This window comes from Cheilinus undulatus, linkage group 19 (genome assembly GCF_018320785.1).
Source record: "Cheilinus undulatus linkage group 19, ASM1832078v1, whole genome shotgun sequence".
Lineage (NCBI taxonomy): Eukaryota > Metazoa > Chordata > Actinopteri > Labriformes > Labridae > Cheilinus > Cheilinus undulatus.
The window spans coordinates 11,251,051-11,273,842 of NC_054883.1; the positions used below are offsets into that span (position 1 = coordinate 11,251,051).

The window sequence follows — 22,792 nt, forward strand, 5'->3', positions numbered from 1 at the left end:
TAGATAGAGGTATCAATATTGATTTTAGTCTGTTTCATAACCAGCTTAACACTTGTCACATGAGCTTTCAATGCCTGCAGCTAAAGCTTTTTCCTGACAGTATAAATCATACTGTATAGTATCAACTGGAATTGGTACTTTGCAATGAGCCAGTTTTGTCAAGGTGAACAGTTTCCTCTGTCTGTTTTCTTTGTTTTTTGGTGACTGTGTCAGGGGCCTATAGGGGCATGTAATTTCATGCACCATTGTATTGCATAAAACCAAGAAATATGCATCTACATTTGACAGGAATCAGATATTAAAAAAATCAACTGGGAACATTTTTTATTTTTTAAGCAAAAACAAATAAACTGCCCCCAAAATTTACTGCAATAACATTTGATAATCTCACCCTTTGTTTACATTTTCTATTCCAAAAACACTCTGCATTCTTATAGTCTATCTTTCTGGGTCATGCCTCTTCACAAAGAGGATCAAAGCTTGTTCTGTTCTTAGTTTTATGTATTTCTTTCTATTCAATCACCACCACTGCATGCTATCCCAGCTTAAGTCACAGCCTTCTGTCTCTGAGGCTGGCTCTGTGGCTGAAGTCCACCGGTAAATACTATTAAAGTTGCAAGTATGTGATTAGAACCTTTGTTTTTGGGTCTGGGGGGGATTGTGACGATCTTAGCACATAAGAGAGGAGGTTGTGTACGCCGCTTAACCCTGCTTCAAGTGCTCCCAAACCCCCCTTTCATTATTCTTATAGGCCTTTGTGTACAGACTGAATCCTGTTAGGATAAGACAGGGAGTTATCTGAGCCTGACTCCCCTCTTTTGGCCGCCCTCACTGGATGGAGGCCCTGGTGGAAAGGGGAGAATAAGAGAAGGAGGAGGCGGAGGAGGAAAGGAGGGCTTGTGTGAGAGAGTGTGTGTTGTACAAGCCAGAGCCTTGTGGTGTTTTCCCCCGTTTGAATGAGCCAGACTGCTTGTGTTACCATAATCCTTTCTCTCTTTCTTCCTCTCTCAAAGCACACACACAAATATATACACACACACACGCATGACAGCTGTGTTTGGTTAGGTAAATGCCTGTGGCTGAACCCCCACCCCTCTCATCCCACCCACCAGCTCCTTTTTTAGATTTCCCCCCACCCTGCGGCCCACCAGCTTCCTACTGTTACAGGCTGCACCCACCTTACGCCCAGATCTTTAAGCCGCAGCCTTCTGATGCTAGAGAGCCCAACCCCATTCACAACTCTCCCTGGACCTCTTTAAGACGGCCAATATGGATCGGTAACGAGTGGCTCTTAACTACTCCATGTACCCCGGAGAGCCTAGCAATAGAGCAAGAATATGCTTTTTAGTCCTTCAGTTTGGCTGCAGTAATAAAATTGTCCACTGCATTAAGGCGTCAGGCACATTGTTCCTGCCAGACAAAATATGAGATCAGGTATATACTGTAGCATCTTTAAGTCTTTAGCATTTGCACCCTTCAAACTAGTATGTAGAGATCTTAAACATGGTACAAAATACAAGATAATCAAGCCTATTTTAGCCAAAAAGCTGCCTTCTGAGAAAGCTAAGCAAAGTCCTGATTTTGCTGGCTCTAAAGATTATGTCACCAGATTTTCTTGTGGTGTGTAAAGATTGATCCAATCTGCTCTGGAGGATATTGCGACCACACTGATCTGAACCTAAACATGTTGAATATTGATGATCCAATGTCCTGTTGTGTGGGGGGGACCCCGAGGACAGTTGAGCACACACTCTGTGGATTGTCACATGGAATGAAACAGCAGCCAATTAGGAAGCAGGCTGACTGAAAGAGGAATCACAACAATGACTCTTCCAAAGCGGTTTCTTTTTTTTTCTCTGCAGATTTACAGTAAAGTCTAAAGGACATTGCCATTTCTACTTGCTTGTTCCCACAGTGTATGTTTACCCTTCAGTCACATTGGACCACATGACATTTTGCGAGGATTTCATTTTGGAGAGTTGGGACTCTGGTTGTTTGCAAATGAAATCTGCTAGTATGTGCTGTCAAAATTGTAGATATTTTATGACACCTCATATTTTGAAAGGATGGATTCTCTTTAATGTTACTGATTGATAGTTATGAAAAACGATAAAGTACCAAAAATCTACTTCTGTTTTAAAAGAAAGGTGCTTAGGAGAGTACTGAATCCATCAAAACGTGCATGCAAACTCCTACACATTGTCTAAATTGTCAAATATGTTGGCAACATTTCAGCACAGACCATATAGCCTATATATATTTTAAGATTTATTTTTGGGCTTTTAATGCCTTTACTTTAGGGAGGAGGACCGTGGATAGAGTCGGAAACAGGAAGAAGAGATTAGGGGAAAGGCATGCGTGAAAGGAGGTACAAGTCAGACTTAAACCTGGGCGTCTATGATGCGCAACCTAACAGCAAGGCCATCTGCAACACAAACAGTCCAGATTTTTACAATTTAGACAGTGGGCAAGTTGCTTGCAGTTATTCTTTAATCGGAAAAAAAGGGGACCTCTACTGGATGGAAAACTTCTTTTTTTTCCCCATGGCATCAGTACAGGTATCAACACTACTTGATTTTTATTTGTATAATCTTGAAATTCAAACATCCTGTGTTATGATTAATGATGTTCCAAGGAGTTCATTTCACACATAAATTAGGGCCACACAATATTACTGGTCTGATGTCAGTATCGGCAGATATTAGCTTTAAGTTCATGATTATCTGTACTGATAGATAAAAAATTTCTGCCGATATTTACAACCAGCTTTAAATTTCAGACAGGACCAACAGATTTCCATCAGCTAAAGTCTTCAGAGTGTTTTAAGGACTGAATTTTTAGGTCTTAACCACAATGATATGTTCATATTGATGTTGGCTAAAGTTAATTTGTAAATACTGGTTTAACAGATATCAACAAAAATCCATTATTTTTTTTCCCCTAACAAATTGTACTTGTTTCTTCTGACAAGTTAAGAAAACATGCAGAAAACAATCAAATTTAAGCACTATTTATTAGGCGTGTAATGCTATTTGTATTTGTGATGGTTCGGAGGTCACAGTTTGGTGCACATAGTCACACAATGAATACACCTGAATGGAAGAAAGGCAATAGCATATGACAATGTTTACCTGACAATCTCGGTGGCAGTAATGCTTGCTAACCGCAACTAAACAACCTGCAAAGAAGAGGAAGAAGAAGGCACATCATAACACACAAAGAGGAAAAGTTGGATAGCAAGACCAGCAGCAGAGCAGTGAGACACGCTGATGTCTCACTGCATCTAAATGCTTTTTTAAACAAAAAAAGCCTCTGGATGTGAAAGTAGAGAGGGTTGAAGACATTACCAATGTTGACATTTTAAAGACCATGCATGGATATAAGGAAGTGGAGAGCACCGGCAACAAGTGTGTATTGAGGCACTTTTTCAAGCTCTGTTACAACGTTCCTTCCTGTGTTTAGATAAGCTAGTCTGTGGCCCTACACCATAGTACACAAGTGGTGATTTTAGTGATCATTGCACTGGCTATTTAATTTCAGCTATGTGACTGACATGGCACACTTCATAAACCATAAATATATGTTGTAATGCACATTTTATTTTGCTTTTTTAATGTTTTATATGTTTTTAGCTACTCAAATAAGACAATAAGCTATTCATTTCACTGCTTTATTTGGCATCTGTTTGGTTTGATTTCCTGATGTTTTGTCTCATGTTCAATACACCACAGGTTGTAAACATATCAGTTTAAAGATCATAATAGCAGCATGGCAGTAGTCATTAACTAAAGCTACAGTGGCTACCAGTGGGTTAGTCAGAGGGTTTGACTGGGATTGTGTGCCTGAACTGATTAAAAAATCAAGAATTTGGTTAACCAACCAATAACTCTAGTGCCAACTACCAAGGGATCTGACTTTAACCGTTAAGCTGGCTAATCATGTATCCCTGGTTATAAAACCCCAGGGTTTAGCCTGCCTTTTAAGCCCTTCGTTGCATTTTAGATGTTTAATTCCTTGAAGGGAAATCCAAGTTTTAACTTTTATTTATCACATACACAATTGTTCAGGACAATATGCACTGAAATACTCATGCACCTGACCTAATTCTCTCAGCATTTTCCTTTTCAGTTCAGAGGTTGCAATGCAGGGTCAGTGACGGCCAATTCACTGCAGCCTGTCATAATTGGTGTCTACTCTGAAATGCACAACCCTTGATGTAGGCCTCAAACCCACAGCCCTCAGGTCTAAAGCCAAGCTTCTCTTAGGTTCCTCCTCTGGCCATGTGGGCGGCAATACCACCTAGACTGAGTCAACACCGCTGCTATGACTTAATACATTCCTGGTCTTCCAGTGTGGGGGATTTATGAGGTGGCTTAGGTTCAGGTCGGGGAAGGGTTTCGGCTATCAGCTAGCGGTGGAGTGTACTCTAGAAACCCCGAGCTGCTCTGCCCTGCGCCCTCATTCCTCATCTTGCTCTCATTCTCTCTCTCTCTACAGACTCAAGCTAACCCATTTCTATCACCGCTCAGGCTCCGCGGAGCTCACTGAATCATGTGCACGCTTATTCCTTCTTTGCTGCACAAGCTGACGCTACGTGGTCTTTCTCTGTCTATCTACCTGACCTTCATAGTTTTGATTTTTCGTCTGGGCTCAGTGTTTTTGACCTCTTACTTTCTCATTGGCTCTAACTTCTAAGACATTCACGCACAGACACATGCACACAGACCCAGCAGTCCTTTCTAGTGTCTTCCGTCAATGATTTTCCTGTTTCCCAAGACTGCTGCCAGCTCTACACACTGTGACTTTGCACTCCTTTGAAGCGGCTGTCTGGTAAAGAAAGAGGCAGGTCCTATTCTAAATTCAGAAACATACACTTTACAGTCTCTGTCTCTCCCTGCTCCTTTTTTCCTTTACAGACAGACACAAATGCTCTCCTCGGCTCCCTGCTCTGACTAGGCATTTCCTGGAACAGACAGCATCACTGCCCCGTATTGCAGGTTTTGGGGAGTGGAACAAAGAGAGAGAGGGGGGAAAGCGAGGTTAGCAGGGGAAGCAGCAGCAGGAGACGAGAGAAAAAGAGAAGAAAGGGGGTAGCACCATGTGTGCCAGGATGAGGAGTTAGCGCCGGCTCCCCTGTGGGGCCAGAGCTCTTGCTGCAGACCGACCGACTGGATTTTAAACTTAAATGGCCCGCAAAATGCCAGACGGGGCTCGCCACACATCCTCTAGAAACACAAGGTCAACTGGAGAGTGGAATAGAAAGCGACGTGTTCTTTTCTCTCCAAGTCCAGCTTGGCAGACCCAAACCTTGCAGGGCAGATGTGACTCTTTAAGCTCCTCTTTGATAAACAGGCTAAACAGCATCGTTTTGTAACATTAAGGTTGAAAGACTTTTTTTTTTATTTTTCTGTTGTTGTTGTGTCTGGCTGAACGCGTCTGCACGCCACGCTTCCTCAGCTTCACTGTTTGATCCCCGGACTCCTGACAAGTCCTGTCCCAACTTGTTTGCTATGAAGCGGTGGGGTTTTGTTGAGGGCAGAAAATGTTGAGAATTTTTACCACACCCTGCTTGGAGCTTTAACAAGCTGCACACATGAAACACTTCTGTGGAAAACTACTAATTTCCTTTTTGTTGTAAGTAGTTGTGGTTGCAGGATGAAGGCAACCGGCGCCTTTAAATCTTGCATTTATGAACGCAGCTCTGTGTGTTCTTAGTTTGTGTGTGCGGGTCTGTATGCATATGTGTGTTTGATTGACCAGTGTTCTTTGCAGGCCAGCCAAGGCAATATCTTGGGAGCCGCTCATGTTTACTCGGCCTCTGAATAGAGGTTGTTATCAGCCCTGGTCACGTTGCATGTTCTCATTCACATGCACTTGGATACAGTTTCACATAGACACACATGCACGCACGCACAAAGAGCCCCTTTCGAACTCTCTCTTTTCAGACGCACACTCACCCACGCCCTCCCCCGAGTGGCCCAGTAGAAGGGCATGCCTTTGTCAGCAGATGTCAGGACGCAGGTGTGTGTTCCTGTGCCTCTCGCTCCATTCGTTTCATCCTCTTCTCCAGAGGCTGCCCATTTGTCTGTGGCCCTGTTTCATTTCAGCCCACTCCAATCTCCCCCCCAAGAGGACGCCAGTGTGTCTGTTGTAGTACAGGGAGGAGGAGTGGAAAGCACAGTCATTCCCTGTCATTGCTACCGTAGTGTTTACGCACAACCTTCAACATCAGCAGGCCCGTAGTCGAGCAAAGAACAACTTGGTCGACCAAAATTACACCCACTCACTGACCAATTGATTGGTGGTTCAGGTTAAGAAAAAAAACTGCATTTTAAAGATATAACCTTCACTTTATCTCAGGCTCCTCACTGCATCGTTCTGGTAGTCCAAATGAAAAAAAAACTAGATTTTTGAAGCACAATTTCTTATTTATGTTGCACTGGAGTAACTGCTGATTCAGAGACAATCAGCATGTACCTGCCTATACTCATGATTTCTGTGATCATGGCACAGTAGCTGTTCAAAATCATACAGCCTAAAAATAAACCTCAGATTATTGTTTTGTATTGATCTATAAAAGAGATTAACAGTATTATTGGCATGGCATCGGTGTTGGCAGATATTAGCCTGCTGATATTTACAACTGATATTTAGATTATAAAAATTGCCTATGTTGGCTGTACTTTAATAAGTTGGTGGAGTTTTTGGCTGGACCAACAGACCTACGTCAGCTGAAGTCTTTTTCTTTATTAATCATCATTCCTTACACTTTACTGTTTTGAAGGCACTGGTTCTCTGCTGGTTTACACTCTATTTCCTAATGATTACAGATAATGTTTTGCCGATTTCCAGAGATCTTGAGAAATACCCTTGTTATCATTGAAATAGTAACTTTGTTATTGCAAGAAAAGGCAATGAATGAGTTGAAAGATTGAGAAATCATTCCAGTTTACTAGGGATGCACAATACTGGATTTTTGCAGATATCCCAATATTTACGGATTCATTTTAGCCGATAATGATATTGATACAGATATTTAAATATGCTTGTCGGTCAAGAAATTTCTGTCCTTTTGGACACACTTTAAGGTATGAGGATGACAGAGGAAACAAAATTTTGTCCTTAAAAACACTTTAAAGTTTAAAGAATAAGGATAAATAAAGAAAAGACCTCAACAGTTTTTATATTCACCCAGAACCATGATGGTTCGGGGGCTCATGGTTTGGTGACGAATACGTTTAAACCAGTGATACCCAATGCGTGGCCCCCGAGCCACATGTGGCTCTTTAGTGATGATTTGTGGCTCTTTTGTCTTAATTTGAAATGTTATTTTCCCAGAAAACCTTAAAAAAGGGAAACTTTGACCTCAGAAATTATCCATTACAAGTCACAAGTCCATTTATTTTCTACAGTAGGTTATTGTAATCTTTCTTTTATCAGTATATTTCCATTGCCCTTATTTGCAATTTTTTGCCCCTTTTTTTCTATTTTTTTTGCCGTTTGTAACAATTTCTGCCACTTTTATTCCTTTTTGCAGGTTTTTGCCACCTTTTTGTTTAAATTTTTTTCCCTGTTTGCCATTTTATACCCCTTTTCATTCAATGAGTAGCCCTTTGCAATACCACTTTTTGCTGCTTTTTCCCCATTTCAGTCACTTTCACTTCATTTTTCTATGTTGTTGTTGGTTTTTGACCATTCTTGCCACATCTAACTTACTTTTTTGTCACTTCTCACCCATTTATTGCCACTTTCTGCCATTTTCTTGCCACTCTTTCTCCTTATGTTTGCCACTTTTACCCAGTTTTAGCCCTTTTATGCTTATTTTACCCCTTTTCATCAATTTTTGCCCCTTTTTGGTCATTTTTCCACCTTTAACTTATTTGTATTACCACTTTAACCCTTTTTGCAACTTTTCACAACTTAGATTGTGGCTCTTCACAAAGGTAATTTCCAACAGTTTGGTTCTTTGGTTGAGCAGGGTTGAGTAACACTGGTCTTAACTATTAAGAAAAGAGAAAAAAGAAAACGATACATGCCCACCTATCTTGGTTGCAGTAATGCTGATTAGCACCGCTGCAAGAGAGGCAGAGCAGTGAGTCCTGCTGACCTTTTCTCCCTTTCCTCATATCCCGCTGTTTTTAAAAAGAATCTGGATGCAAAAAGCGAGGCTATTACTGCTGCTTATACATTTTAAAGGCTACACTGACCGGTAGAAGTAGAGAACAGTGACGTCCCATCCTGTGTTTACATGAGCAAGTAACCGCTGCACCAGCTTTTTATCCAAAACTGTGTCACAGCACTCTTCATAAATCAGAATTATGAAACATTGCTCTAAGAAGGACATGTTTTAATGCATATTATGTTATATCTTTTTTTACATTTTTTAAATCAGGAGATATTGGACTTTTGTTTGTTTTGCTTTTGCATAGTTTTGGTTGTCTTCTTTTTTGTCTTATGTTTAATATACCGCAGTCTCTATCATCTATCACTGATAGTTCTTGATAACATTACATGAAACCAAGGATTGATTGATAGATTGATTCAGATTCATATTTCAAACAAGTTAAAAAGTATCGGCTGCACTAACATTTGTAAAAATAGAATAATGATAAGTGAGGGAAATCTAGAATAAAAAATCTGGGACTTTTTCTGTTTTTAGCAATAAACTGGACCAAACTGTGACCTCTGTGAACTACTACATCCCTGCAATTTACCAATTTTCATCTTAAAACTGAGTAAAATAGAATGTGTGGATGCATGTCCACTAAGGACTGTAGTACTTCATAGATCTTTTGCCAGACCCACTGTAAACAGCTCCACCAGCCAAGAACCACTGTTTCAAGGACTCAAAGTTGTTGATTTCTTTACCTTTCAACTTTAAAATTGTGTGTTTTAAATCGATATATCAAGAGAAAGACTTCAGTGGACATTGGCCTGTTTGAATTTAGGGCTGATATTCACAGCCAAAATATCAGGTAATAGTGGCAGAAAGTTTCATATGCTGATACCAAAATTGACTTTTTAAGTCGATATCTTCTGCTACCAATACCATGCCGACATTATTGTGCATCTTTACTACTGACAGGATCATTCGATCCTGCCCATGCTGTAATTTCTGAGCACATAAGAGAGCATGCAGCATTTATTTACTGAGGTGAAGTGATAAAAGGCCACAAGTAAGGGCTTAAGGAGCAGGAGATCGCCTTTCTTCCTCTCTTCTCTCTATCTGTCTATAGCAGACACTAACCTTAACATGTACATGATATTGCAATGATAAAGGGACTTCATAAAATGGATTTGCCGATGGTTGAATGTCTGGATTTTAAGTTATTTAGAGCGTTACCACTGTGGAACAATCAGAGAATCATGAACTGCATCACTTAGTGTGCCTCTTTGTAATGTTGATCACTTGCATGTGTGCGACTGGCCGATCAAGGTGATCTTGTTCTGATAAGAGGTCTTCGACTCACCTATGGACCAACCGACTGGAAGCTGTCAGCCTTGAACATTAGATGTGCTGGACTTTAGGCCTAGAAGTCCCTGTGAGGTCATCTTTAACTATTTTGTTTTGCCCGTTTTTCGATATTGCTTTCATTATCCCTGCAGCAGACCTCATTATTTCTGTCAAAACTGGGTGAATTTCTTTAAAAAAACGTGTGCAGAAAATAAGACGAGCACTAAGCACCAGATTCTTTAAGTTAAAGGTTTTGCCATGCAGGAAATAAAAGGATTCCTCCAATGACAGGAACAGGAGGTGATAAGACCTTTAAAGCAGTAAAAGTCACTGGGATGTGTCATTGGCAGATTTGCACCTTCAGCATTTTTCAATGGCACAACATTATTAGGTGACGACTGGTGAAATTCACTCTCTGTGCCAGCTCGCTCTCACACGCTTAAGAACACACGTATACATACAGTACCTTCCTATTCAGCTCACAGATAGTGCAGTGGATGTAACATTAGGCTGTGGCTTTCCAATTTATTTCACCCAACAGCCCCACCCCATCCTGAACGCCTCATTGCAGACGTTAATGACTTCTGCAGAGTAACCGTTTAAAGAGCGCTAAGGGAGAATGATTGGTGGGACATGAGGAGTATTTATCAACCTGCTGCAATGGGAGAGTCTGAATCCCAAAAGCTCAGGTGCCCACTTCATGTTCCTGCCAACTCTGCCTCAGTAAGTTCTCACCTTTTGGACTCACTGGCCATGAAACTTAAATATAGGAAGCTCATAAAAACGACACCTAGGTATGAGTTGTCAAGACCTCGGTAATTGAAGAAGCGCAATGAGGCTGTCAGAGCGGTGAGTGAGCGATGTCTATGTTAAGAGCCATGGACAAGGGCCGGAGAGACATGAAGGCATAACAGTCATTGACAATGTCTGAAAGTAGCCTTGGGGCATTCATCCTTCTCCTCTCTCGCATCAAGCCCCCCACCTCCCCCTTCCCCCCAGCCCCATCTGCCGCCGCTCTACTTTTGCGCCCATTCAGGCTGCAACCTGACAACAAAGAAAGAGATGTGTTTAGCAGGCAGGTCTTTGCTGGTTTATTCCTCTTGTCCACTGGAGCGGAGAAGCGAGAGACACTCTGTTTGTCTCTGCTGTTTGCCGTCTCCATCGCACTCTCTCTCATCTCAATCCTCCCACCACCACCCTCTTCTTTCCCTCATCTATCCATCCATCCATCCATCCATCCGCCCTGCAGGGGTGCAAGAGAGTGAGAGTGGATGGCATTTTTACAAAGCAGGTTTAGCCGTAAAATTGGACATGCTAAGTTTTGTCAACAAGACCAAGAGCCGCTTAGATGTGCAGCAACATAAAGCGATCGGCCGTTTGAATCTGGGTCAAAGGGAAGCGGGCCTAATAGGGATGAAACACCAACTGATCCAGCTTCAGCCTAATCTTTCTATACCAACTTCAAAAATTAGACAGCCATTTTAGATATTTAGCCTGCTCATTCTCTAATCCTGAAATCTCTTATGTAGGAATGCCCGCTGGCTAGTAGAAATCTGGGATTGTCTCCTACCCAGCTCAGCCCACCACTATCCTTTGTTTCCTAGCATCAACTGGAATTTCTCACTTCCTAAAACATCTCTACTTCTTCCTGTCAAGTGTGCTGTATCAGAAAATGTAGAAAAAGGCTTTAAACCCAAGAGATTTTTGGGGGAAGTTGGGGTGAGTCATTGCCAAGTCTAGAGACGACGGGCACAGACAGACAGACAGGCTGCTGGAAGCCAACACTGCTTCCTGGACAGACTTGTGTCTGGCCCACAATTGATTGGGTCACCTCAGGGGAGCAGGCTCCACCAAGACTGCATCGTGTGCAAACTTATCATTGTCCTCCCCTCCATTGGTGGTGGATCTTCCTGAAAACTGATGGAAGCAAGATATATGCCTTGGGTATAGATTTACACCTCTACAGCAGACTGTGATAAACTGTAAAGGTTTATCACAGTCGATATAACGGCTGTACATATCTGGCAAAGTTTTCATATCTCCTGAGAGTGATATACTGATAATATCATGCATACTGTGTCATAGGGGTAATTTGCACAAGCTCATACATCACAGTGCTGTGCCAAGTTGGAGGGACAGAGCAAATCTTTTCATTTTAATTTGTCTTATTATGTAGCTGTGAGTAAAAGTTTGGCCTTTAATATGTTTTGTTCATTGGTTGAAATCCAAATCATGGACAAATCAGTGCAAGGGCGAGAGAGCAAAAAAGAGAGAGAAAGGGAGCTGTAGCTGCTTAAATAGTTAATCGCTCATTTAAATGACTGGTTTGGATGTAAAAAAAATGACAGAAGAAAGTAATGATGGACGAGAGTTGTCCAGTTGGAGTTGGTGTGCAAACGTAAGATGAATGAACCAGAAACAGACTCGGTGTGCAAAGCCCTTAAGTGTTCTGATCTCCATTCAGATATGCAGCCAAAATTCTATTATGCTCTTCTTTCTTTGAAGTTTTTCAGACCAAATAAAGTCTTTTCTTCAGTTCGGAAAATCCTCGTTCTCGTTGGAATACTCTTCTGGCAAAACTCTGCCATTGTTCCTCTACAAACAGTGTTCCTTAGAAGTCAGGGGCATCTCTCTTCCCCCACTGGTAACAGAGCTAGAGAGAGGGATTCATGTGAATTTAAAAAACATATGAAACATGTTGAGCCTCTAAGGGTGTCTTCACACCAGAGCTGTTTGGTCCACTTTAACTGAACTCTGGTCTGTTTTCTCGGTTCGTTTCGGGTGGTGTGAACGCTCACATGAACTGAACTTGCGAACCAAACAAGCGGACTCTGGACCGCTTGAAACAGGGGTCTCGGTCCGCCCCCTAATGAACCCTAAAGTGGTTCGTTGGAGGTGTGAACACAAAGCAGACCAACTTGTGAACCAAAGGCAGGATGAGGCATAAACCGTAATGATATACGGGTTTGTATGTGATTTATTACGCTCTAATACATGTCGGTACCTCCCTTTGCGTCTGGGTATCCATGGCAACGTGTCGTAGTCTGTGCTGATTAAGTCGTCTCGTGTAAAGGACGACAAGCTGGACAGCTCACCACCTTGCCGGCTGCTCATAATGCCGAAATGCAAGAGCAGAAACCACAAGACAGCGTGAATTCTGTGTTTTTTCATTGTTTATGTGGAAGAAAAGACCGGCGGAAGGAGTTTCGTCTTCTTCTATGCCTCCTTTTCTGCTTTGTCGCCGTTTGTTTGTGGCGACAGCGCCCCTAGCGGGCAAAGGTTGTAGGTGTTCAGACGGTTTGGTCCGCATGACCAAAGAGAGCAGTGTGAATGCAAACCACACCAAAGGAAAGTGCAACAATGTTGCCATTTCTGTTCTAAAACGGACCGAGTCCCCGGACTATCAGGTGTGAACACGACCTAAGTGATACAAAAACAAGCTAATGGAAGCACCATCCCATCAGTGTGAACACTGAACTGACAACAACAAACCCAGAGTGAGAGAGACCTTTATTCTTCTTTAGGAAATCATTAATCAAATGAGGTTTTCTTTGATATCTGCTTTATTATTTTAAACATTAGTAAAACTGATATCAAAAAGAAGCTAATGTAATATATCAGATAATGTTGCACTTTAGACCTTTTGCCTTGGCTAAGAAGCAAAGTTTGCTTGTTGAATTTTATTCTTTGGATCTTTACAGATTTAAATAAACTCCAAATTATAGCTTAGTTGAGGGCTGTAATCTTAAGCTCTTAAGCTTAAGAGTGGTGTAGTGTCTGAGATAAAAATGTCTCAATACTAGCTAATGGTGCAATTGTGAACCTGCAAATTGCTGCAGAGTCATCTGATCACTGAGCCATGGTGTCTTTGACACAAAGCGTCCCTTCGGTTCATCAGTGTCTATGAGGCAGAGGTCCAGCTGTTGTTTTTATGATACAGCAGCTGCATGGCCGTCTCGGGTGAAGGGTGTCGGTTAAAATGTATGTTTTTAAATAATTTGTGTTTCATTAAAGATTGAATAGAGCCAGGGCAGCCCTGCATATTTAAAATCCTCCCCTCCCAACTGAATAAAAAGCTGGAGAGGTATTGAATTACTGTTAGTGTAAATTGAAACGCAACACTCGTGGTAGTTCACACCTTACCTGCAGTGGTATGACATGCTCCCTGCAATATCTCTGATGCATTTGGGTTTCAGAGAGGGAGGGAGGGCTACTGAGGCTCCTGTGAAACATGAGCACTCCTGATTTTTCTGTCTGTGTCTGTGCCGCGGCTGTCTGCCAGAAACTGCGGCCTTGGAGAGATTTGTTACATAGGAGTTGTGGGCTATCATTAAGCCAACATATGGCCGGGTGTTCATTGTAAAAGATAGAGGCCTATGGCAGGGGACGTTTATTGTAAAAGATGGAAGCTTATCACTTGTAGCAAAACTTATGTTGGCTGCGAAAAAGGAGGTTTCATTCTATTATTTTCCATTAATTTTTCCACAGCCGGTGGCAATGAAAAGTACCAGAAGGAAGGGAAGTGATTTATGAAAGAGTGAGTTTGCAGAGCACAAAAAGAGATGGAAAAGACATGCAGAATGTCTTGTTCCATTGCTGAATACTGCTGCTTCAAGACCAACTTGTTAAATTTTTCTGTGTGTTGTTTTTGTGTGAGAGCCTATGAAAACACTCATCACATGAGGATGCATTCGCGCCTGTTTCAGTCTAATCTCAAAAAAGTGGAGTAAATCTGAAGAAGACTGGAATATTGTGTGGCAGCAGCCGTGATTCCCCTTCCGTCTAGCAGTCTTACCTTATTATTTATCAGTTTAAACCTGTAATACACAGAAATATCTTGTCAGTGTGCCCAAACTGCATTAACTTGGTTAGCCAACATCATGCAGCAGTTGAAATCGCCCCACTGCTGCATCACATCTCATAAGACTTTGCTGCTAACTGCTGCTACCACAAATCACCTCCTATCAGTTCTCCGGGAGCACTGAGTTGAGCAGCATGCATCAGCTTGTAGCTGTAGGGCTTTAACACAAACTGGCTCTTTTCTTTTATTAAATTTAATCCATTATACCCACTGCTGGCTCCTTTTCATGTGATCCTTTGGCAGATTTTCAACCATCGCACACAGCAACTTTGTATTTGGCTCCTGGGATTTTTTTTCCCTTTTGATTCTCTTTTTTGAGAGATTGTGAGTTAAACAAATATTTTCTGACAGTGTGAAGGTTCTCACATTTTTGGTGTGTTAGCCCTTCGTTTTAAGCCAGTAAAGTATTTCTGTTTTTCCTTTAGCCAGCTTCACATTACTCAGACTTCTTTTATCTGCTTTTAAATCCTATCTTTTTTTCTTCTTCCCAGAGCTTTCCGTCTGATGAAGGGTGGCCATTCGCCAAGTACCTGGGAGCGTGTGGGCGCATGGTAGCTGTCAACTATGTGGGCGAGGAGCTGTGGAGCTTCTACAACGCGCCCTGGGAGAAGAGGGTGGACCTGGCGCGTCAGCTTATGGACATTGCCGAGCAGCTCACCAACAATGACTTCGAGTTCGCCCTCTACCTGCTCGACGTCAGCTTCGACAACTTTGCGGTCGGGCCACGTGATGGGAAGGTCATCGTCGTCGATGCCGAGAATGTTCTTGTGGCGGACAAAAGGCTGATCAAGCAGAGTGAGTGGTAGTGATTATCACTTGTAGAAATGTGTTCTGTTTGTGTGGGTGAAAGTGTCCATATGTTCATGAGGAATGCCTAATTCTTTACATCTCCTTGGTTGCCATGAAAACTCTTTTTAGTTGCTAAACATGCATGTTTAACACACCTTTTAAGCTTAAAAAAGGAGGAAATTGCATATCATTATAATAGTGTAGAGTTGTCACGATACTGCCTTTTGCACTTTAAAAGATAAAGTTAGCTGTGTTGCCAAGATGGTTAAAAAATAAAAGTCTGAGGGACCTAATGTTGGGTATTCCTTAATTTGAGCAGCCAAAATATTGCAGGGAAACTGTCTAAATTGCACAAAAAAACTATGCATCTAGGCAAGTCAGGCAAGTTTTGAAAAAGTTTTTTAAAGCTTAGGTACTTTTTATTACTTTCATTTATCAGAACAACAGAATTTATAACATTTTAAAACACTTATTACTAAAAGGTATCATTGACAGCACTGTACTTTTGACAGTCAGTTTTGCATTGAGAATTCACATAAAATCCACTCACGGCTTCTATCTTTAATCAAACTGTTTGTCACAGTCTGTCACAGAAGCCAGTGTCATCTAAACACAGGCCACAGATTGAATCTTTAATTTATGTCCTAACTATAACTGCAGACTCTAGCTCTAGTGATGAAGGTTCGAGGAAAGGTCTCAGGTGACCGACGGCTGTGCTCCTGGCAAATGCCCAAAGCCTCCTCTCCTCTAAGAATACCCTCCTCCCGCACCCCCCTCTGCCGCCGACACGCTCGTTCCCATCAAAGCAGAGATCGTGTGGATAACAAGCCATCTCTGCTGCCCTAGTTATTTTTTTATGCCTCTCAGAATAAACCTCATAACAAGGACAGGGAGAGCCATACATCACAGACTCAGTGCGGCCGTTTCCGACCCCTCTGTCCCCTCTGTGCATGGGCTACTTCAAAGAGGGGGCGGACCACCCAGTCAGGCTCTGAGATTTGTCCCTTCCTGCAGAAATCCTATTAAAGTGATAAACTGTTTCGTCGCTAGGTGTTGAGGTTCCACCATTGTGTCTTGTGACAGATATAAATTATTGTCTGAGTGGGGTTTCTTTAGTTGGGGGGAAGTAGTCTGATGAATTTATCCTGAGATAGAGCACTGCTTTGCCAAATTACAAGACGTGACACTTGAATAGGGCAGACAGATGTCCACAACATACTGAGGTACAACCCCAATTCTAAAAGAAGTTTGGACTCTGTGTAAAATGTAAATAGAAATAGAATGCAGTGATTTGCAAATCTCATATTTTATGCACAATAGAACACCAACAACATGTCAGATGTTGAAACTGAGACATTTTGAGGCTCATTTTGAATTTAATGGGAGCAACACATCTCAAAAAGTTGGGTCAGGGACATGTTCACTATTGTATAACACAGTGGTTGTCAACTGGTGGGTCAGGAAGACCCAAAAGTGGGTTACAGAACCCTTTTCAGTAGGTTGCAAAAGTGATCCTGGTAGCAATAATTGAACAAAAAAAACATGTAACTCTTTTCAAACATACTTGTTTTTTCCCTGTCTCTTTGGTTAGTCACATCTTGAGGTCCATGCTGTACTTTTTTCATCACATAACTAATTGGTTTAAAAAATATCAGAAATCTTGGACACAATTTTTCACTGAGGAGTTGATGGTGGGTCCTGGGGCTCAACCAGTTGTTCTTTTAACAACATCTTGTAAATGAGGAGACCAGTTGCTGGAGATTTGGGAGAAGAATGTTGTCCCATTCTTGTCTTATGTAGGATTCAACAGTTATGTGTCTTCTTTACTGGATTTTTTTTTAATTTTATGATCCGCCAAATGTTTTGTTTTGATCTGGTCTGGACTGCAGGCAGGTCAGTTCAGCACGTGGACTCTTCTACTATAAAGCCATGCTGTTGTGATAGATGTGGTATGTGGTTTAGGATTGTCTGGCTGCAATATGCAAGGCCTTCCCTGGAAGAGACACCTCGCTGGATGGGAGCATATGTTGCTCTAAAACCTCCATATACTTTCAGCATTGATAGTGGCTTTCCAGATGTGTACGCTGCCCATGGCACTAATGCAACACCATACCATCAGAGATGCAGGCTTTTAAACTGTGTGCTGATAACAAGCTGGGTGGTCTCTCTTCTCTTCAGGCAACAGGACATTGCATCCGTAGTTTCCACATAGAGTTAAAAATTTGGATTCATCTGACCACAGAACAGTTTTCCATTTTGCCTCAGTCCTTTTTAAATGAGCTTTGGCCCAGAGAAGACTGCAGCATTCTCGGATTGTATTGACATATGGCTTCTTCTTTACATGTTACAGCTTTAACTTGCATGTGTGGATGGTAAAGTGAACTGTGTTGATGGGCAATGATTTCTGGAAGTGTACTGCTGCCTGAGACCCTGAAGACCCCAAGCATCCAATACTGACCTTGAGTCTTGTCACTTGCACACAGAGTTTTCTCCAAATTCTCTCCAAAAGTACTGTAGAGGATGGGATATTCAAGGAATTTGCAGTTTAACGGTGAGGAACATTTTTAGGACATTGTTCCACAATTTATAGAAGCGTTCTTTTTCAAAGATTGGTTCACTTCTGAGAGACTCTGCCACTCTAAAAATCTCCTTTTATACCCAGTCATAGTACTGACCTGTAGCTAATGAACCTAATTATCTGCACTCACATTTCCAGCCTTTTGTTGCCCTGTCCCTACTTGTCTCATCTTCAACATATAATGTGTTGTTTACGTTCTATTGTAAATAAAGTAGATATGGGTATCCCTGTAGCTGTGGGCTCAGTACATCAGAAAGGGTCAAGCTGCTGTAAATAGTAGGATAGCTTGTTCATGTTCTCAGCCTGTTTTAGACTAGATTCTTTCTTCAGTGCACGGAGATAGACTGTACAACAGTGCTGATTACAACACAATAGACCCATCAATTACAAACAGTGAAAACAAGGGAATGAAACAGTTTGACCTAGATTTGTTGGAAGAGATGCACAGATGTGTCACATCAGCATCTGTACTGGTGCTGTTTAGTAAAATTACAAACAGCCAAATCGTCAGAAAAAAAACTCTAGGACATATTAAAGGGTCTTGGCATTTTGTGAATTCTGTTTTCTCTTTTTGAGTGTCAACTCTTATGATTTGGCAAAGCTTGACTTCTTCTGTCTGATATCAGGAGGATGAACTCAACTGTTGGACAGCTTTCTATTGTTTTCATGGTCATAGGTGAAAATTTCTGTAGTATGGGAATCTTGCAATAGCAAAGGTCAGCAACATGCAGTTTGTAGGACTTGTTTTCAGTGAATTTTCAAGAGGAAAAACTATTACAACCGTTCAAATATATCCAGTCACGTAGCTCATTTGAAAATCAGACAAGAAAAGTGACAATAAAGTCATGCCAAAACAAACATCTGAATCAGACAGTCTGGGAACCTTTCAGAAATCATTGTCTATCATCGTCTGATAGATGCTTTATGCCTCTGGGAACAGATGTGAATTTTTCAATACTTCTGCTGAAGTCAGAGATTAGCGTGAAATGCCTTCCGGGCAAGACTTCCCTTTTTCTGAGGCATTTAAGTCTGCAGTGTAAACACTGCTCTGTCTTTGTCCATATTATCCTCAGGAGAAGCACCGTCCATGTGATGGGCAGCAGGATCTAAGTTGGAGCTTACAGCAGCTTTACTTGCTCTAGCTGCAGTGATATGAACCCAGAAAGAAAACTAATTCAAAGATCATTTTTGGGGCCTTTTGCCTTTACTTTCAGATGGACAGGTGAAGAGAGACCGGAAGTATGGGGTGGGGGAAGACATGCACCAAATTGCAGTTGGACTGAGAATCAATCGGTGACTGATGCATTGAGGACTCTGTATATGGGCACCTGCCCTCCAACTGAGCTAAACTGACACCTCAGAAAGAAACTAATCTGATGTTATTTACTCATAGTTAAGGGGAAGTAGGTTTAATGAAATGTCATCATGATGCAGAATTTAAAAATGTCAAGCTAGGTAAGGTCATTCCTTAAAGCTATGATAGACTAATTAAGAAAAAAACAACTCTATGTTAATCATTTTAAGATGAGTTAAAACATTACCTCAAACATTTCCAACGGTTTTCAAAATTAGAGAAAGTCTTTGTTTCATAGTTGTTATCACTTGTTTATCATTTTGATGGAAATGTTTGATGTTGCATAAAAGACTGGTACATTCTGCTTTAAACTTGTCATGAACTGTGATTATTTGCACCTGGTGTATATCAGTAAACTGAATTTCAATTTCATTGATGAATCTTACTGCTATAATTAGAGGCCTGTCTGTCTGTCTCAATTTGCATGCCACACCTTTGCTCCGATTGTCCTTGATACCTCTGAGAAGACTTCTTGGGTGTACTGCTTCGAAAATGGTGCCATGAAGAAATCATAAATATGTACAGAATTTCTATAAAATCCAAAATTCCAAAAGTGTTACGCCTTTGACTTCAGTTTGCCCCTGTCTCCAGCATTTCCCCCTTATAACACATATGCTCATTCCACCACAATGCCAAAGAGTAGTCTACTGTCTGAGAGAGCTGACGGAAGTAGGCTATAGTTTTTATGACACACAGACTTTCCAGAGATCAGGAAACAATTCAACCTCTGTATGACTTAAAGAGAAATGATGTGGAAATAAGGTCAGTGAATATTATTTTGGCAATGCTATTATTAAGCCATTCCTTTAAATAAACACAGTGTCTGTTATCATGGATATTTAACATGGATTGTCAGAATCCATGCCAGATTGAACACACCGTTTGCATGTGTGGGCAGGAGTGGACGGCACACACTGAGGGAGTTGGCAGTAGGGGTCGGAATCCAGTGAGATTGAGAAAAGAGTCCTACACAGGGCTCTACTTTCTTGTAATGAGGGAGAAAGCTGCTAAAAGGGCCCTTCCTGGTTTATGCTGCAAGTGCTTTCTGCAATGCTTTATACGTAGCTTGAAGCAAGATGGGCACTTTTAACAGCTTTTCTCTCTCCTTGTGTGAAATTCATTCTTGAAAGCAAATGTTGGTTTATTGTTTAGTAAATGCACCTTGTTGAGTACGTTTTTTTTTTTTATCATCCTTATTGTTTTGACTGATAGTCAGAATTATTGTGCGTTTATGAGGGATCTGAAGCAAACAGCTTTAAAACCACACGTTTTTTTTTTTTTTTGAAGGGGTTAGTTCTTATAATTTCTAACGCATTTCTAGGTAGGAGGAAATCTAAACACTGATTAGCTTCCACTACACTACACTACAGCGTCGAGCAGATTTGTGCCTCAACTTGAAATGTTTGATCTATAACAGATTGCTAGCTGCACTTTGATGCAGATATTGGTTTATAGTAACAAACAAATCATAAGAACACCACCAAGGGCAGCTGGTTTGTCATAAGCATGAACAAAGTTCCTCTGGTTTGTTGTCAGCACAAACCGTTTTATCTGTATACACCAAAAGCCTGCTGTTATGTGATTGGTCAATACAGCTCAGACTACAAATGTACTACAAACAGAAACGAGCAAACTTCACATAGTGGACATTCAAATTGGGTTTAACCATCTGCTAAATTATTATTTTACTCAAATCAGTGTCAAAATGTGCCCTAATTTTCATAATGATGCATCACTAATCATCAGTGTCCAAATGATGCTCTGCTTGAGCTTCTGTGACTGCAAGCCAAGTTTTCGCTTACATTAGACTACTATTGGGGAAAATCATTTAGCTGGTGAAGTTGTTGGTTTCAAAACAAAAGAGATATGATTAGAACTGTTATAATGTAGTGAAATGGGAAGGTCTGTTTTCAGTCAGCACTTTAGAAAAGCCTGTAAAGTTTTCTAGTGTGTTCCTTAAATTCTGCGTCATCATGTAGGGTTTATATGTGTGGATAAAAACACGTCATTGCAACAAGCTGCAATATTGCACCCTGTCCACAGTCGCCCTTTGCAGCTCCCACAGCACAGTCCAGGTTGAGACTCCCATTGTGTGTCTGACACAGTTAGAGCCTGACAACTCAAGCTGCTTAGCCCGGCCATTCAGGGTTTAAGCCTCAAGAATGTTTACGTGCTGCTTGTGTGTTTGTGTGTTGGGATCTGTTTTGTGTGCAAGCCAAGTTCCCGGGGCGCAACACGCGGAAGAAGGATGGCAGTGGTAATGAGTCTTACGAGGTCACGGCCATGTGTCAGACAGAAGTAGGGAAAAGGCAAGTAACCTCCTGGAGCTCCACAAAGCAATGTCTGATTTCTGCAATTAGAAGCAAGTTAAAGCGGGGGGTTTGATTATCAGAAGTCCAGACTGAGGCCCACTGATTTTCAGATCAAACATGTAGAAAGCCACGTGCATTCCATATCCTCATTAGTGGTGTCCTGATTGATGCTGCTGTGATAAAACACACGCTGTGTTCATGTTGTGCTGTGCTGTTTGCACAGTCCAGTGGTGCAGAAGAAGCCATTCCCCATCATTGAGTTTATAGCGTTCGAGGATGAGTTCACCCCTAGTGGTTTTTGGAAACACATGCTGTATAATGTATCAAACACTTCACTCAGTCCCGTTCTCTTCTCTCTGACACGGCCGCTCGCCGGCGTTACACAAACACAAACCCAGGTCTTTCTGTCTCACATTCAATAATGCACTCAAACACAGGCATGCATTGTTAAAACCACCTCGTACTCGTTGAATGCCACTCGTAAGGCCACGTTAACAAGCATTTCAGACCCAATGTCCCTTCTCAGCGCAGCCGTGGAAAGGCAGGGGGAGTGAGGTGAATGTATACGAGTCCGACTGGAGCTCCTTAACATGGAAGGTACCGGATACACAGGAGATGAGAGGAGCTACCTCGTCCAGCGCTCTCCTGCTCATTTGAATTGGAAATGATTTCGTTTTGCTTTGGAAATGTTGGAGCTTTGTTACACGCAGAACAGACTCGAACAGAGGGGGATTGTGGTGCAAGTAAATAGACTTCTTTTAGAGCCCTTTCTTTGCTTTGCTCATCTTCGCCCTTGAGTTTGAACCTTTCTTTTGCTTCTTGTTCTTTTTCAGTGCTCTGTTTGCCGGCTGTGTGTGGCTAAATGTGTGTGTTTGTTGAAGAGAGCAAGAATAGGACACTCTCCCGATGCCATCTGTCAATCAATGCTGAGGTGTGATGCATAACCGCCTCTGAAACATTAATTGCTTTCACCTCACCTTGCTGCTCGCACGCGTCCATCTTTATACATCTATGTGTGCGTGCCCATTGTAGGCAGATCCATCTTCATCACCCACTCTGATTGAGGTTGATGCGCCCCTCCTCCTCATAGTGGGGCCCCTTGCTAACAGGGCAGCACTGGATGTTTGATTGAGTTGTTCTGATGAGGCAGAGGAGAAGTGCATTACAACCCTGATACACTGATCATGTGATTGCATCCTCTGGGTTTGCTAGCTCACCCCGTCCCCCCAAATCCCCTCCCCTCACCAACAATGTTATTGATCTGCTTTTTAATGCACAAACCAATAGGTCTCTCATCATTCCAGGTTATTTTCTTGGCTCACCTCCTTCTCTTTCTCCCAGCACAATCCTCTAAAGAGAAAAAGCAATGTGAAATGAGCTGGAGAGAGAATTTTATTTGCTCAATAAATCAAGAAAGTGGTTCATTTCTGTCAAATAAAACTGT

At 41.7% G+C, this 22,792-nt stretch overlaps 1 protein-coding gene across 1 annotated transcript in view; it reads left to right on the forward strand.

Annotated features, from left to right (window-relative positions):
- Nucleotides 1-22,792, forward strand: part of dipk2ab (divergent protein kinase domain 2Ab) — a 39,479-nt gene that overhangs the window by 13,997 nt on the left and 2,690 nt on the right. Inside the window, exon 3 of the mRNA XM_041814769.1 lies at nucleotides 14,807-15,110. Within this exon, the coding sequence (XP_041670703.1) occupies nucleotides 14,807-15,110 (304 nt within the window). The remainder of the gene's footprint in view (nucleotides 1-14,806; nucleotides 15,111-22,792) is intronic.